Source organism: Anopheles coustani, chromosome X (genome assembly GCF_943734705.1).
Source record: "Anopheles coustani chromosome X, idAnoCousDA_361_x.2, whole genome shotgun sequence".
Classification (NCBI taxonomy): Eukaryota; Metazoa; Arthropoda; class Insecta; order Diptera; family Culicidae; genus Anopheles; species Anopheles coustani.
The window spans coordinates 213,734-231,834 of NC_071290.1; the positions used below are offsets into that span (position 1 = coordinate 213,734).

At 42.2% G+C, this 18,101-nt stretch overlaps 2 protein-coding genes across 5 annotated transcripts in view; one reads left to right on the top strand and one right to left on the bottom strand.

Moving 5' to 3' along the window:
* LOC131269056 (receptor-binding cancer antigen expressed on SiSo cells) overlaps positions 1-16,761 on the bottom strand; it is a 54,221-nt gene extending 37,460 nt beyond the window's left edge. Inside the window, exons 1-4 of one of the 4 annotated variants that reach the window (XR_009178986.1) lie at positions 16,589-16,761; positions 16,014-16,522; positions 15,772-15,947; positions 256-430 (exon numbers count right to left, since the gene is read on the bottom strand). Coding sequence is in view for 3 of the 4 variants with exons in the window: in XM_058271369.1 (XP_058127352.1) it covers positions 15,798-15,947; positions 16,014-16,418 (555 nt within the window). In the remaining variant the exon portion in view is untranslated. Of the gene's footprint in view, positions 1-255; positions 431-2,313; positions 2,409-15,319; positions 15,948-16,013; positions 16,523-16,588 lie in introns of those variants that run through there. The other 3 variants (XM_058271370.1, XM_058271369.1, XM_058271368.1) reach the window with 3 other exon arrangements.
* LOC131269054 (acetylcholine receptor subunit beta-like 1) lies at positions 9,983-12,584 on the top strand. The gene is made up of 5 exons (XM_058271366.1): positions 9,983-10,122; positions 10,382-10,518; positions 10,621-10,775; positions 10,847-11,888; positions 12,420-12,584. The coding sequence occupies exons 1-5, from the start codon at positions 10,062-10,064 to the stop codon at positions 12,582-12,584; spliced, it is 1,560 nt and encodes a 519-aa protein (XP_058127349.1). The 5' UTR covers positions 9,983-10,061.
* Positions 16,762-18,101: the final 1,340 nt, after the last annotated feature.

Below are 18,101 nucleotides of genomic sequence, written 5' to 3' on the forward strand. Positions count from 1 at the left end.
TGCGCACAGATATTAATACGCACAACCCTGGAACCACGAACCAGGAACCCCATCGGAGTGGACAAGGAAGCTAACTAAGTAGCTTGGGATATCTGAGACATGTTTGGCTCATTGAAAACCAATGCAACACGATACCACGCCAACCAGCTATCGATTGTTTTGAACGGGTAAAACTTTGTGCAATATGTCCATAGAAAGCGAGCGAAAGGAATGAAACATCATTACATTAAACTAGGTATTTGTACAAGGACTTACGTGTGCTAATCAGGACGTCGGGGGCGTTTGTTCTTTTCGCTATGCGAGTACCTTCTCTGACTACCCAACGAGGTTTTCCATTCGTACTCGTACATGGTGTCAGACATCCCTGCGGCACCTGGCGTTCCGCATATCTCACCTCAGAAAAACCAAGGACCGTTTTTCCACCAGACACCTAGTGAAATTGAAACATAATTAGAGTCAAATTTGCCCGCGAAAATAATGAAAAGAAAAGCAAAACCAAAACGCTCAACTACGCAATGTAAAGAAAATATATTAAATGTAAAGATAATTTAGAAAACGATGAACAACTAAAGCCGGCGTCGTGGCAGGAAAGGGATAGATAAAATGGAGAAAAAAGAGAAGATACGAACGAGAAAAGATCAAAAAAGACGTACGCTTGCAAAAATCTGTTTTAGCTAGGTGAGGCTGCAATTAGAAACAATCTTGGCTGTAAAAGGCTGCTCTAGGTAAATATCGCGGGGAGGAAGAAAGAGTGAAGTGGCGGAGATGAGAAGAAACGGGGTGCAGTTTAGAACAATATGTGTGTATGTGCAATAACAAACGACGTCAAAACAATGCACGCGTAAAAACGGGGCGTAAATTCGAGGATGACTGTGAATTTATATTATATAACTTAGTCAAATCCAAAAAAGCAAGTATCGGTGGAAAAACTGGTGCCTACCGTCCGGTCCGTCGTGGGTTTGTGAGACCTGGAAACGCCGGAGGTCCGTTAGTTGGATGACTGGCAGGCGAGACAGTAGAAAGCCCCTCACCCCAGAGCTAATGCAAGGGTGAGAGAGTACAACGTGAGAATGTCCTTATTTAGTCGACTAACATTTATTTAAACTCCCACGCGTCGAGTCTTATTTATTGTACCTATATTCATTAGTAAGCAAATATCTCCCTATATTTATTATCGCAATGATTGATATTAGTATCATTACTCATAACTGTACACGACCCTCGGTTTTCTCGGGGCAGGCGCAGGGTATTGGTTCAAACTTGGGCCCTCGAGCGAGTTCCTTTACTATTGACGATGGGCCACAGAACACAGTAGAGCGTGTTGAACTAATCGTGCGGCTAAAAAAAGAGGTTCGTTCCACGTAATTTCTTTCCATTTCAACTATTTTATTCTTATTACTCGAATAATTGTATCATATTCTCCCTTCTATTCATATGCTAAAGCAAAAAGGAACACAAAAAAGCAAACATGAAAAAAAAACATTATGCATAGTAATTTTTAAATGGCTCCCCTACGTAAACGAAACGAAAAAGTGGGGTTTTTTTACTCCTACAAACTATATGTACTTAATATACTGTTGCTGAAAGTCCGATTGGATGCAAAACACACAAATGCCAGCTAAAAATTCTTCGGCAAAAACAGAATCAGTATCGACTTAACAAATCGATGCAACTCCAACCAAGGGGGAGGACTAAGGAGCTTCACCTTCGGCAGGGTCCGCGGCTCTCTCAGGAGATTAAAATATTAAATTAGATTAAAATTAAATGTTTACTAATTTAGACCTATGTTATTCCTAGCATGAAAGGTATGCAACAACAGAACAGGGCGACAAAGAGATATAACAGGCAAACAAATCTGACGGGAAAGAAGAGAACAACGCAAATCGAAAACAAATAAAAGGTGTAATCTAAATTCGCAAAACTTAAAGCGTATTAAGCGCTTAAGTAAGATTTCTCACCGTTTAGGCGCAACTAGTCAAAAAAGCAAGCTTTCCAAAAAACAAGCCTGAATGGAAATGTGGGAGCGACATTCAGTGATTTCACTAAAAATGTAATGTCTACAATGTATGGATTTAGTTTCTTTTTCCTTTTACCGGACCGTGGAAAACTCAGTAGGAACTCGGTAATGCGTTCTAAACTTGACAACTTTTAGAAATTGAATGCACAAATTATTAATTTAAACGCGGAGGCTGAGTGGAGAAGAACAAAAACAAAAACAGCTGCAATTACCATCACTTAGGTAAGAACAGGAGAGGAAAAAGATGGGAAAGACGAAGAAAACGAAAACGGAAAGGGTGGAGAATATATCTTGTAGTAAAATTTTATTCTGTAAATTTTCACTTTTTCAATGTTTTTTGTCTTCTTTGTCCATCGGTGGATTTTTTCGCTGAAGAAAACGATATGATGAACTAAAAAAAGAAGATCAGACCTTTAATTAATATTTAGCCGAACTAAGTTTAATAAATGAAATCTAATTGTGCTTAAACTAACCAATTCAATCAATTTAACCTATATTTGAGAATATACGAATAAAATGTATTTTATTTCTCTAACAGTCATGGAATTATGCACGTCACGTAAAAACCACTGTGCGTGTTTTGCGTGAATGTAGTTTATATGCCCAACAATATAAGGAACATTGAAGTGCGCCGACATAACGTGGATGTGAAATGAAATCACTGTGAGATAAATCAAGAATTGCTTTACTTTACTTCATCATTATATAAATTGATAAACTATATTGAGCATCCATAAAAGCAACCCCACGCGGATTGCGAAAAAGGAATATTTAGTCGTAGGATAAGTTATAATTTTGTTCCACGATGCAATGGATTCTACTAAGCAATTGAGTTGGAGCATGAAATTATATATTAAAACAAACAAAGCAGAACATGATGCGTTTGGGTTCGCAAAGACTTGGTTATGGAAGGGCAAAAACACGACCAAACCAAGCAGCAAACAGGCAAAGAGAAACGAGTAAACAAAGTATTAAGAATTGCACACGTACACACAAACACACATACACAAAACCTTATACAGCCAGCTTGTAAAAAATAAAAAAATAAACAAATAGAAGTGAACTGTGAGCAAACGTAAACGAAAGCACAAAATAAGACAAAAACACAACAACTGACGGTGGAAAAGGTTTGTCTATTCTCATGAAAACTGATTTCTACCATTTTAGTAAAAATTCTTACCTATTTAGACTATTAAAGTATGTCGGTATCCCTATATTGATTTACGTACCCATACGTAGGTATATTGATATAAATATATCTGCATACAGGAACTATTTATTTAGAAGTATACATCAATGTTTATCATGAGCAAATTTAACGATGAAAGCAAGAAGAAAGCTGGCATTAAATTAACAAATTCTAGTCTCTTTTGCGATGAGCAGGGAATCCGAAAGGATTTTACTTTTTAGAGAAGTTTCATTTTCGAGCTTCTGAAGTTCTATTGCATAGCCTATTGATGTCTAGAGCAGAGAAGAACACAGTTTTGCTATCACATTTGCATACCAACACACACAAACACTCACTGATACAAATGCGCTTGCACCCACAGGTATATGCACTCACTCACACACATACACACACACACACACACACAATCATGAAAATGTTATATTGGAAAAAATGCATATAATTTAACTTAAATATCAATACGTTTATGTAAACTAAGGTATTATCCCATTACTAGTTGTTTAAATGCTTCGCTGTATCTGCACTGACGTTAAAATTTAAACAACAACCAAAAGGATCAACTGCACAGTTCAGTACATTTTCCCCGTCGAATACACTTCACAGCATATTAAGATTGGAAGTAATAGAAAAAAACGCAAAGGTCGTAAAAAACACTTTCCACTCCATAACGTCCCTCACCAATCAAAGTCTGTTCTTTATTTGTTTGCATCTGAAGGGAGAAACAATGAAAACGCCTATGAAAAAAACAAATTATATAATCCTACACACTACCAACCGATTGTTTATTAGGCAATGGACAAGGAAAAACATTCAAATTTAAACCTTCTAAAATGAAAAACACGCAATCACGAATACAAACCAAATAATGCAAAAAATTCATGCATCGGTTTAATAGATAGCAGGAATCCCATTAAAATCCCCAGCAGAGCAGGGAAAGGAAAATCTTTCTTACAGTTAATTTCAAATATCTCCACCGCAGAAAAAATACAGCAGGAAAATAAGCGAGCGAAAAAATTAGAAAACTCAACCAGCAAAACAACAGAGCTAAACGGAATGGAACAAAGAAAACGTGCAATAGGAGCTAGGTTCAATCGAAGGGGCATTCGAAATATACACAAAATTGAAGAAACCAAACACGGAAGAATTTCTTTTCCTTTACAGTTCAATTGATTTTGTTTTAAATTCTATATTTTAGACTTCCAAAACAACCAAAAAGAAAATAACCATTTGATCAGAAAGAAAATTTCCCGCAGATCGTTTCATCAAACGAATTGATTTGTTTTAGTTTTCTGCTCCAATTGGGTGTCGGCTTTTTTCATTTTGTTTGTGTTTTTGATTCGCTTTATGATTTTTTGTCGTTTCCAGTGACTTGGTATTGGTGGAAACTACTATGGTGGGGTGCCGATTTCGGTTTTCGTCAAAACAAATCACTGGTCTCATTTGGACCTAGTACTGGTCTTGGTCGTTGAAGTGCCAGAAGAACTTCAACGTAACATGGTGGGAAGACACATCTGTGAACAATGACCAGACCGTACTATGTGATTTTGCTCCGGACAGCCAGAGGTGGAATTACTGAAGCAGTCCGAAATCGTATGCAGGATGCTGACATTATAACTGTTTCCCACTGAAAGAGCTAAATTTGTTTATAAATTGCAAGTTCCACTTTACTGTAAAATATATACTAGCTGTATGTGAGGCTGACGATAGGTAAAAATTTAACATCTAAGCAGGAAAAAGTTGGAGATACTGTAGAAAAAAAAATTTAGTCGTATGTTTGAGAAAACCCTTCATCATCTACTGTTCGAACTAAGTCTTACAAGTGCCCAGAGAAGGAAAAGCGCATCCCTTGCGGAAGTTGAAGCTACTTTCCAGAGAACCCTTTGATCAATGAACATGCATAAACACAGAAGAGACTGGAACTATTGTACTTATTAAATCCCATAAGCATATGTAGATGTGACGTTATGTAACGATGTGCAAAATTGGTATGTTTGACGTGGATGCTTCCCTAACGCTGCTAGATGTATACAACCAGAGGAAACATTTATTGGTGAGGAATGAATATAATCCACTTCCAGTAAATGGTCAGCTTAAGTGCAATGAGTGACCTTACAATTTTGGCCAGGTTCGCGTGGAAGGGCACGCATCAAATTCACGAGCCTATGCGTAATCCCACGCTCAATGCAGATACCATGGACATATGGATACAGGCAAATGATATACTTAATATAGCTATATTTCTTTAGGGAAAATTTTATAAATGAAATTTATAAGAAAAACTTAGAGCGTTTAGCTAAAGAGAAACGTGGTGCACATATGGACAGCGGTGACCTAGCGCCCAAGGGAAAGTCTTTGTGAAAAAGAAGCAGAAACCAGTCAGGACATTTAAAAAACAAAAAGGATACATTTACGAAAAAGATAAATGAAGGTAGATGTTTTTAATTGACGAAGCATGCGTAAAATTTTTGCAACCCCCTCATTAACACCACCAGAACAATAACATTATGCCAACAAACAAAAAAAGAACCGTAAGGCACAGGAAATTGGCACAGGAACCTGCTAGCAGGCAATAAACAAAAAAAAGGTGAAAACCACAACATACAACGACTGCGAAAGTACATTTGAAATACATATAAAACAAGGGTAGATACATCGGCAAAAGTCCGCTTCGCGGGTACAATTCATCACAAGAAAATTTAATAAAAAAAATTCACACAAATGAGCGAAGGAAATACACAAATACAAGTCGTGTTTTCATTCTTCCAAATTCTAGTATAACCAAACAACCAAACTCCAAGCAGGAACTAGCGATTTAGAGAAACTTTTGTGGAAGTGACACTATTGATTGGTTAATGCGTTAAACGAAAACTCAACTAAATCGTAAAACGAACACTGCGACAGAGTGGGAAAATTGCATGTGAATAGAATTTCAAACCAGCGAGACACCAATTTGAAGAGACGAATTGTGAAACAAGAAAGAGTGATAAAAATAGGATTAAAAACAAAAATCTTCGTCAATGCACACCTTTTTGGGGCGAATGCTACTAGTGACTCAAAGATCAAGCTAAACACCAGACATGCACAGTGCATTTGTTGATTGACATTCATCCCTTGAGCCGTTTTACAAATAGATCCATTTAACAATCTTTGTTGCCCCGCGATGAGCGACCAAGTAATTAAAATTCGCAAAATATGGTAGCTAATTTTGCCATTTCCACCAATGTAAGGCATATACAACCTAAAAAAGTGAAAAGTATGTCATCGCGTCCAAATAGTACACAATAGACAAAACATGTTACAGAAACGGTTCAGACGAACTAGAAATATAACAAGCAAATAAAAAAAAGTCATTGAGGGATATATAACTAGCAAGCCTCACCATGCAATAGCAGATAGAGCGAGCAACCTGAGCAGAACAATCACCTGAAAACATAGAAAATCGGCAGGATTTTCTGTCGGGGAGACGAGCACGTTGACAATTAAAATGCAAGAAACACACAGCATGCTAGAGTACGCAAAATCGTACTATAATATATACAAGTTACAACCAGTCAAAAAGCAGTTGACTGTGTCTGTTTGTATCAGTATTAAACGTAATCGGTGTTTGTTGGTGTTTAGCTGTACCATCCTACCAGCGTGGTGGAATAAAACCCCGTAGCAAGTGGACACATTCGATCGAGAAAAAACAGAAACACATGACGTAATACCGGAGAGGAATAAAGTGTGCATTTCTTTACGCAGGATTACTATCCTTTTCCTTTGACACACTACTTTGTAACTTAAGCATAAACGTGAAATAAATGGAATAAGATGCATGTATATCCAAGTATAAGTAATAACTATTTGATTTGGGCGTTGCACCTGGGAAGTGTTGATTCATTTATTACCTGCTCACCCGACCTTCACTGGAACTCAAAGGGAGAAAGTAAGTGATCACATACAGTTTGTGCTTCTATAAATTGGGTTTTCAGGCTTAGGTCATCATTGACTGCGGGCCGACATTATATACCGACAGTTTATGCGTAAATTTTGTTACATGAAAAGGCTTATGAAAGCATAGCATTTCTACACAACCCGCAGAACACTGAGAGATAATAAAACTCAATGATCGAACGAACGACAATTTAAAACTTTCAATGTATAGCTAAGACATTAAAAGAATACAAAAACACAAAAGAAAAAGAATAAAGAGCAAAATATCAATATTTTAAGTTGCCGGATCACTTTCACAAGCAAAACTTAAAAGTTAGAAGCATGCAATCGGTAGAATTGATATATCCCATCATCCCATCAACTATAACCAGAAGGCAAAACAAAAAAAAACTAAAAGCTCAAAATCATAATAAAATATTTAAATGATTTTTATATCATTTCAAAACAGGCCAATAAAACCAGGCAAACGGTAATATTTAAAATAAAACAGAAAATAAACTCAAAAAATGGTTCAAATGCTCGACAAAAGAAACGCGGTACAATCTCCGTCTTAAATTTGCAACGGAAGAAACTGGTAGAACAAAAACACGGTAAGATGTGCGTGGTGTGACGTTGTAGGGCTTGGTCCGTAGAAAGTTGGTATATAATTTTTGATGCGGGTAAATAATTACAATCTCCACAGTTAGGACAAAAGCAGAGCAATATGCACCGGCATGTATTTTGCTCAATTATGCGATTTAAACCCCAAAAAATATTTCAATATTTCCTCGTTGTTGTATGGGTTAAGAATTGCATAATTGAGCAAAATACATGCCGGTGCATATTGCTCTGCAAGGCAAATTTCAAGGTAGAGAGAAAAGGAGATAAAACTGTGAAGACCTGGAACCTTACAAACCGAGACGTCATAATTGGACAACATCTGGAAAGCGGTCGGTACATAAAAAGAGACCGTATTTTTAACTGCCCCCACAGAATCGCCAGAAACATTAGTAGTCGAAGCGGAGAATCATGTGTTGTTGTTTACGCAAATTGCTCTCAATGCAATGAATCACTAGCATGTTCAGCACATATTCTAGAGTACGGTTCTTTTAGTCTAGTTCTGCCATCATGTGGTACGCCCAAAACGGAACCAGACGGAATGAGGTTGCAAAGAAATTTCTCAACAACACCCACCATTGACTGGACCCCTACAGAGAAACGCTTGCCGGAGCTTGGGATGCTTGGGAGGTGGACAAGTTTTCCCAACGCTTACCCGTGGGAGAAAATGTATGTCACTCTGGGAGCCATGCTTCTTGGCATAGGTTGGATGCGCGTGTCGAGATTGTGTGAAGCACCCGAACGCCAAAAGTCGGAGCAGCCCTTTTACGATACACAATCAAATCCTTAAAAGCAATAAAAAGCAAAAACCAGGCGAGCAAAAGTGGAGATGCGCATGCCCAAAAGGGCACACATTGGTGAAAGGACTGGTCATATCCAACGTTCCAACTACCCACACCACACAGCTCCACCCGCCCGTCCATCCAAGATAAAAAGAAACCCATCACAAATATCCCTTTTCGCATCCTCATGACCAAGCGCTGGATAAATAGGCAGGTCCGGCGAGGAATGGCGGAGGACAGAGGAGAACAAGTGCCTTCCGTCTTCATCTCCCGATTCCTGACACATGCGCCCGGTTATTTTGGGGTTTTCTCCGATGGACCAGCACCACCACCAACACCACCACGGCGCGGGAGATCGCTCAGCAAAGTCAGAAGTCAGCAGCCATATCGTCGTTATCAGCAAGCAGCAGTAGTAGCAGGACTGGTGCCGTAGGATAAGCACCCACCCAAAGCGCGAAGGCATATCCTGCAGGTAGGTGCTTTTACCAACGACCTACCCACTCGAAACAAGTTCATAACCATCAGAAGAAAGAAACAACATCACAGTGAAACAGTAAAATAGAGAAAGAGAAAGTGAGCACGAGGAAGAAGGGAGAGAGAGTTAATGGTACAGAAAGAGAGAGATGTCTGAAGGTAGGAAAAAGGGACGGATGTAAAAAAGACATTTCTTTTTCCATCCAACCTCACCCTATCTTATCCACGTGCACAAAGGCACACAGGCATACACACACATACACAACCATACACACGTACACAAATACCAATACGAAACGGGCACATGATAAGGGAGAAGGGAAAAATCGATAAAACCATTCGTAAAGGCGGTGTTACTTTGTTCAACAACAGTCTCTCTGTGTTATTTTCCCGCAACGTTGGCGTGTCCTGTCCAGAGTACCTCGCACACAAAGGAGGTGCAGCAGCAGTTAGTAGCATCGCTTAGTACCTCTCTACGGAAGGCAGAGAGCCCTACTCCACACCAGGTGGTGGATGCATAGCATTCCGCAGAAATGGACCCGTCCGCTGGCCTAAGCGTTGCGAAGGTAGCTTGATTTGAGGCTTTAAAATTCCCGGAGCCCCAGCCATCAGCACGTCGGAAGCGTGTGAAAGTGTGTAAGCCTGCCGCACCCGAACGGACGGAAGCGCCTGCTAGTACCTGTTTTTGACACCCCGCCCCTGGTCATACGGATCCGAAATGATGTCCAGCTAACTAGACCGCATTTGCGAGCCTGACAGTGCTCTGGAAGGCGCATAACCCAACACCCCTCCTCTCAGCGTAGGACCTTCCAAAGGTTCACTTGAAAAACTTGGCGACCATCAATCTCTCCTCGTAACGAAATTCCGTGATACCCGAGTTGCTGTCATCACTGTGTGTTGGGTTTACGGGCGTGTGTGTCTGTGTGTGTGTGTATATGTGTGGTTGAGAACAAGGTGGTGGCCAGCGTGTGCTGCGCTTGGGTGATAGAACAAGAACGTGCAGAAGGTTGGCGTGACTTGACGCAAACGAAGAGCCCTGGGAATAGCACACGGCCGGTAGCATCCAACCATGCGTCCCAGCGTCCTGATCGTGTCGGTGCTGTTGGTGCTACTCCAGTACCTCGGTAAAGGTAGGTGACACCTGCGTCGCTCTGGAAGCCATTTTCTTACGTGACTTTTCCAACCAATCCAAAAACTTGAGATCGGCTGCGTTAATCAATAATTTGGAACAAGCTTAAATCTTCCTGCTCCTATTAACACAACAAAAAATAGAACTTAGTAACGGTGCCCTGTGCACTTCCCTTTATGTCTATCCGCCTGTCTAGCGGGCGGCACAGAAGAGCTATCTTTTTGTCCTCCTGCTGACATTCTCTTCTCAACGTTGCTTAGGTTCCTGTTCCGAAGATGAGGAACGTCTGGTGCGGGATCTGTTCCGTGGCTACAATAAGCTCATCCGACCCGTACAAAACATGACACAGAAGGTGGATGTGCGGTTCGGGTTGGCTTTCGTCCAGCTGATCAACGTGGTACGTACCTAAGTGATCGGAATTAATCTTTTCCATTTTAACCATAAAATCAACCATCGCCATTATTCGTTATTCGCTCTGCTCGCTACTTCGAATGCATAGAATGAGAAAAATCAGATCATGAAATCGAACGTATGGCTGCGGTTGGTGTGGAGCGACTACCAGCTACAGTGGGACGAAGCCGACTATGGTGGCATAGGCGTGCTTCGTCTACCACCCGATAAGGTTTGGAAGCCGGACATCGTACTGTTCAATAAGTAAGTTGATTGCTTCCATCGCCAGGTCGGAGGAAGTTCTTATGTGCGTATGTGTAATAATCTTCTCGCAGCGCCGACGGTAACTACGAGGTGCGCTACAAATCGAACGTGCTGATCTATCCGAACGGTGAAGTACTCTGGGTTCCGCCAGCCATCTATCAAAGCTCGTGCACGATCGACGTCACCTACTTCCCGTTCGACCAGCAGACCTGCATCATGAAGTTTGGGTCGTGGACGTTCAACGGTGACCAGGTGTCGCTTGCGCTATACAACAACAAAAACTTCGTTGATCTGTCCGACTATTGGAAATCGGGTACGTGGGACATCATCGAGGTGCCCGCCTACCTGAACGTGTACGAAGGCAACCCGACCGAAACGGACATCACCTTCTACATCATCATCCGCCGGAAGACGCTGTTCTACACGGTCAACTTGATTCTGCCAACGGTGCTGATTTCGTTTCTGTGCGTACTTGTCTTCTACCTGCCAGCCGAAGCTGGCGAGAAAGTGACGCTTGGCATCAGTATTCTGCTGTCACTGGTTGTGTTTCTGCTGCTCGTGTCGAAGATTCTACCGCCAACCTCGCTGGTGCTGCCACTGATCGCCAAGTACCTGCTGTTCACCTTCATCATGAACACGGTCTCAATCCTGGTGACGGTGATCATCATCAACTGGAACTTCCGGGGACCGCGCACACATCGGATGCCCATGTGGATCCGATCGGTCTTCCTGCACTATCTGCCGGCGATGCTGCTGATGAAGCGTCCGCGCAAAACGCGTCTCCGCTGGATGATGGAGATGCCGGGCATGAGCGTTCCACCGCAACCGCACACTCACCCGTCGTATGGTTCGCCAGCCGAGATACCGAAGCACATCAGCGCGCTCGGCGCAAAGCAGTCCAAGATGGAGGTGATGGAGCTGTCCGACCTACACCATCCGAACTGTAAGATGAACCGCAAGCTGAACAGCGGTGATCTCGGCATCGGCGCCGACAGCTGCCGTCGGGAGAGCGAGAGCTCCGACTCAATTCTGCTGTCGCCGGAGGCGAGCAAGGCCACCGAGGCGGTCGAGTTCATCGCCGAGCATCTGCGCAACGAGGATCTGTACATCCAGGTAGGTGGAAGCTGTTAATCAAATCAAAAGGCTACAACATCTATATAGCCTCTATAAAAAGCCATAAGAAACCTTCATGAACGAAAATGGTGTAGGCGGAAAGTATCAAGTTCCACACAAAAGACCTTTGACGTTAAATTAACATGTTGGCCTTCATCCATGAAACAGGCCGGGAGAATGGCCCTGCGACCAAGAAAGCAGCTTTGGCTGCACCTGGTTGCTCCCCAGGTGTTCAAGCAGTCCGAAACCCCGAACTGCCCACTCTCTTTTTGCCTTGACATGCATCACCATCCTCCCAAGGGTGAATTTAACCCGTTATGCGGGGCTACATGTGCACACTCTGTTTGTGCACGTGTATACATATATTACACGGTCTGTCTGTACACGGTACGAGAGCCTATGTAGGTTTCAAGAGGTATCGTAGCCTACGCCATACACAGCTCACTAGTCTCTTCTAAATAAGTAGAATAAAGATGTATGTTACAGTTGCATTCCAATTTATGTTCTTTTTCCCTGCCTTTTCCACAATAGACTCGCGAGGACTGGAAGTATGTGGCGATGGTTATCGATCGGCTACAGCTGTACATCTTCTTCATAGTAACAACGGCGGGAACGGTCGGCATCCTGATGGACGCACCGCACATCTTCGAGTACGTCGATCAGGATCGTATCATCGAAATCTACCGCGGAAAATAAATTGTAATACCAAAAACCGCCAGGAAAGCTGCGAAGAGTAGCAGCCGCCACTCACCCACTTACAACACACAGCCTTATACGTTAAAACATGTTTCACACTTTACCACGACACGAAAGCCCCTGCTTCCAGGGCAGCAACAGTCATCTGTGCGTGTGTGTATAGCGAATTCTCATTTCGCTAGCCTCCAACAAATGTTCTTGCTCACAATTTCAACATCTGATTGAAACAACAGTCGTTCCTCAACCCCAAAGCAAGGGGCTCCCAGGTTCTGCTCCATTTTCCATCTCCTGATAGTGGGGAGACGTTCGATGTAGACCGGCACCTGACACACTAGGATGGTAAGCACAAGCAAACCCGGACAGTTACGCACAGATGAATGTAGTACCATGTCTAATCCGAGTATCCGTTGCGCAACACGAGCTATAAATCTGTAGTAGATTAAGTGAAGCACGACACCCAGCAGTTAGGCCAGTGCGGGCTCCCAAAGTGTACCGTTCCGGCAGAGGGAACGCCAAAAACAAACTCGTCTGTGACTGGCGGCGATGTAACTTGGCCTCTCGGGTATACCGAAATGGCCAATGACGTTGACTGTTGATTTTTTATATCGAATAAACTTTAAGTAGCTCAATATATTACCTATTCGTTGGTGAAAGCCATACGGGTTATGAGTGTATGTGTGCGAGTGTGAGATTGCCCGTGGCGGCTAAATAGAAGTCATCTAGTTTAGTATAAACAATAAAGTGACGAAAGCACATGGTAATACACAAACTTGTTCACCAGCAATCGCCACGGACAGGAACGTTTCTAGCGTTTGCTAGAAAAAATGCTACACCGCCTAGCCGGTGGGCCGTATGTTACGAAAGTTATCGTTTTGTTTACGAATAGAATCGTTTAACCAATCCTGTAAGCTAAGAAAACCTGATCGGTAGGCAGCATAGCGTGGATATAGTCCGCATGCTCTCCATCCATGTTTCCAGTTATTCGAATAACATTCGATGTGCAACGCAAACACATGATGTGATGTCTGCGCATGAGAGCGAATTATGCACAACCGACACCTAAGTGGTAAAAGCGAAGGAACTAAACTCATCTACTCATTATCGCGCATTTCCAGGTACTCATCGTACCCCTTGCTATACGAACAGCAAATCAAAATAATACAAAAGTATAGGAATCTACATTAGCAAACGCATACGCCGTATTCGCAAATTTAAACACACACACACACACGCACGCACACACACACACATACACACACACAATTAAAGAAAACCTATTGGTTACGAAAGACAGAGGAGAGTAACAGTTCTAGAGAATATTTCTAGCGTAATATGATTGATGTTTCTATTAATAACAACCACGTATCGTATGCCAAAAGAAACTCTATAAACGACAAACTAACTAGCGAAACTTTTTCTGCCTCATAAACAGAGCAGCAAACAAACTAACGAAACGAATTTTCAACATCGCAGAAAAGTACTAACCACTTCCAGGATCCAGCGTGCTTTGCTAGCAATTCAGCATCGTCACACACGGAGGAACACACTCGAAGCAAAATAAAAACGAAAACAGAACGGGCATTTCTTGATGCCCAGTGCACCAAACGCATTTCGCAAGGCAAGTTTAGAAATCAGAACAAAAAACAAACAAACAAAATACCAACGTGATACACAGGTCACAATAATTAAGTAAATAATAATAAACAACGATCGAACCGATACGTTTAACCACGATAATGATAAACAAAGTACAGGCCATTTTGAACGGGTTTGAGGGAGGACTGGGGTTGAGGAGCAGGAGCTTAGCAAAAACTGGCGGTGCCGGAAAGACCGCAAGCGTGGGATAACGAACAGGCAAGCCGCGAACTGCTTGCGCTTAAGGTTATTGATCAGGCGTTGAACACAACGAGAGAACACAGAACCATCTCCACTTCCGCGCACGCAAGCCAATCTCACCAACCAGTGGTGGTCAAATTTAAGCTCAACCAAACAAACGTAAACATAATCGTGCAAAATTACCTAGTATCGACAGCGCGTTATGGCTCAATTTATATAAAAAAAGAATAAAAATGAAACTACACGAACGGGTGAGCAAATTTAAGAACAATATGTAGGCAATACTATTTCAACGTAAGTTACGCTTACACCGGATAGATTCGAATCAGTGGGCGGACGATGGAGGCGCATGGTGGAGAGCAAGCCACGTTGTAGCGAGTCATTTTGAGAATGTGTTTTTTAAGCATGAACTGGAGAATTTAAAAAACACACAATGGCATTACACTAGGAGTAGATAGTAACGATGGGATGGAGTGAGACTCAAAGAACAAAACAAAAGCCAAAAGAAAGTAATACCCAACCAAAACTATATTGGCACTCTCGAGGCGGGCTCGCCCCTCCTTGGTAGTGAAGATTAATTTATGCTCACAACATCGGATATTAATGTTGATTATTGTTGTTAGCATCCATTCGTACTCCCAACACACGTACTTTAAAACCGGGATGATCCGGCTAGCAGTTTTGACGTTTCTCTTCCGATAGTCTTACTTCATTCCCATTGGTACAAAATAAATCGAAACACTACCGCACAGTTAACCACGACGAGACACAACCAAGCATACCGCAGTACCCCTTATCAACGTAACGCATTAATGGAACGACATCCAACGGCTGCTGCTTCGACCGCTTGGCAAGGAAAAAGAATTGATTCGTTGACGCGGCATGGAACATCAGCACATCACTGAGTTCAGGAGTAGCAGCAACACCTTCAGCAGTAACAATCGCAGCGCGAAAGCGTTGCCGTTGGACGACGCTGACTCAATTACCAACATAACACGTACCATTGTATTGGATACACATTTTTAATGAAATATTGCAAAAAATAGTCGATAATTTTAAACAAAACACTCCCGTCTTTGTTTCTTTCGACCCACACTTCGAGAAACGCTTCCGTTCGACACCTCATCATCTAAATACGGTGATACCCTAAACCGGTTAGTTAAAATTAAAATTATTCTGGTTTTATTCGCTATATCCTATCCGAACCGACTGGCATCGAAAGCTTATACGCTCGAATTGCCTTCTGGCGGACTTCCACGAAGTGGAACATAGCCCGGTAGGCTCATAGAAAGAAACGTTAGTTCTTGTTATAAATGTACGATAAAGAGTGTAGGATAGTCTCTGTACATACTTGGGTGGTAATGATTACGATGCTGCTCATGTGTAGGACGCTTCCGGCTGGTGGCGATTATGGTATCGCTGCGCTCGTAGCTCTTTCCTAGTTTCCCTTATTAACTGTTTGGTCGTCGTTTCATCCGCATCGTCCCAGCCGTGCCTATCACCCTCGTTCCAATCCTCAAGTTCATTCTGCAGATACGATGGAACAGTGATCAGCTGAGCATCGCCTGAAACAGGGAACATGAACGTCCTTACCACGACCGGAATGTCGATTTTCGCCGTTAACCTGCTGAAATCGCTCGGCTCGGTGTCGGTAGCAATGCAGATCTTTGGCTGCGACGAGATCTGCGGAGCCATATCCTGAAAGTAGTCCATCTCTGCCTTTGGTTCCACCGGTGACGGGACCTGGGCCAGCGTTTCCCGGTACCGCTCTATGTGTTCCTCGACAGTCTTGGGCGAATCGTCCCACGAGTTCCAGTCCTTCTCCGGTACGTTCTTGAAACGCCCTTGGTCCCGGTCGACGCTGACTGTGTTTAGCACCTCGCATTCACCCAGCGACAGTTTCCGGCGGCGCGAAAAGCAGCACATCGCACGCTTTAGCACGCCGATCAGCGCCAGGAACAGTTGCCGGACCCGGTTCATCACCAGCTCCGTTATCATTATGGAGTAGGATATTATGTGTGAATGTGTTTTTGGGCCCAGTTGAACAGGCAGCAGTGTTTAGACAAGGAGGTGCTCGTCAACGTACGCGTGGATAATTAAACCTGCGATGGAAAATAAATCATAGATAACATTTGCAGAACATGTTGAACAGAGCCTGGGGAGCATACAAATAGAAACAGCTCGAATAGTGCAGACTGCGTAGTCGGCTTGCGCGGGATATTTTATCACAATCCCACGCAATGAGACTAAACATCAATGATGCCAGAAGTAATCTATATAAGTACGGTTAACAAACACACTAGTTTAACAAATTTCTACACTTTTTACACTTTTAACACTTTTACGCACCCCGACTGTGTTGACAGTACGGTTTGTTTACATGCTGTGCTGCTTTGACAGTTATCATGTGACCACGTTTTCGTGTGACAGATATCGTGTGAACCAACAACAACGTAAATGGCGTTGTTTGACATAAAATGTACAAACCAGCAATAGCGATTTTTAAATTAACCGTTACACGTAAAACTTTGAGCTTTACTGATAATGATCCATGTTCGGTAGTGCGTTATTATATGAGTAAACGCATTTAAATAATATTGCATTAGTTGATTGGTTTAAGATAATTAGATAATTTAGCAAATGCGTAAGTGAATAACTAAAAATACCATGCAGCGTTGGATTATTGAATAGTTTAGTTCATTCCTGTAAATAGCACACTTTCCCTTGTTAGCCATGAAGTCAGTCAAACTCTGCAGTCTGCTCATCCAATGGCAGTTGCACTCTACATCTGTCATCTCTTCTTCACGTTTACTCCAAGGTCTTTTTTCCTTCTCGCTCGGGAGGTACTGTGCAGTATGCACCTTACAATGCAGTTACCGTTGCATCCTAAGCCGGATGCTGCTACCCTGTCACCGTGAGGGCGTCGGGGAATCAGGAAACCCGTTCGTTGCCGCTTGCTAAATTTATTTTCGTGCACCGATAAGGGGAACCATTTTTTGTCCTATACTGGGCCGGATAATTAGGAGAGAAAATGCGAGATGACAGTAAAAAGAATAGGTTGGCAATCATATTTTTCCTATGCAAACACGACGCACCATCGCGGGATGTCGAGAAAAGAGCATGCACTCCAAGAAATCATCTTTTCCTAGCGAATCAATTTCACTTTTAATTATGAATTGATTTAGTTATTTTAACAATCCCTACACTCCTGTGCTCGTTCTCACTCGACCTTTTTAACGCGATAGGGAAGCGCGCTACCACCTCAAAATGAGCCAGTACAAGGACAACCAGCACCAAAATTCGGCCAAAATCACAAGCTTCGTTTAGTGTCTTCAACTCGACCATTGCTACCAGTAGCGAAGAGCGCTCAGGAGGTGCGATTGGAATGATGCCAAACGACCAGTTGATCGCAGTCAGTATACCGCTGGCACGCTTACACCAACGTTCGGGTGAAAGTACCGACAGTAGTTGACGGAAAATAGTCTAAATTTGAGTTTTTTCTCAAAATTTATCTATTGAAAAATAGAGATTATTTGTATACAAAACTAAGCTAAACCCAATGAACGAAATATATATGTATTTAAAACTAAAATTATAAAAATCTCATAAAAGTTTTACTTCCCGGTTAACAAAAATTCAAATTTTTTGCAGGTGTCATGTAGTTACAGAAAGTTTTTCCAT

What these genes read in the sequence shown, in the direction of transcription:
- LOC131269054 (XM_058271366.1), top strand. Translation starts at nt 10,062, where the DNA reads ATGCGTCCCAGCGTCCTGATCGTGTCGGTGCTGTTGGTGCTACTCCAG. An exon ending in TCGTCCAGCTGATCAACGTG is followed by an intron (nt 10,519 to 10,620) that starts GTACGTACCTAA and finishes TCGAATGCATAG; the next exon opens with AATGAGAAAAATCAGATCAT. An exon ending in ACGAGGATCTGTACATCCAG is followed by an intron (nt 11,889 to 12,419) that starts GTAGGTGGAAGC and finishes TTTCCACAATAG; the next exon opens with ACTCGCGAGGACTGGAAGTA.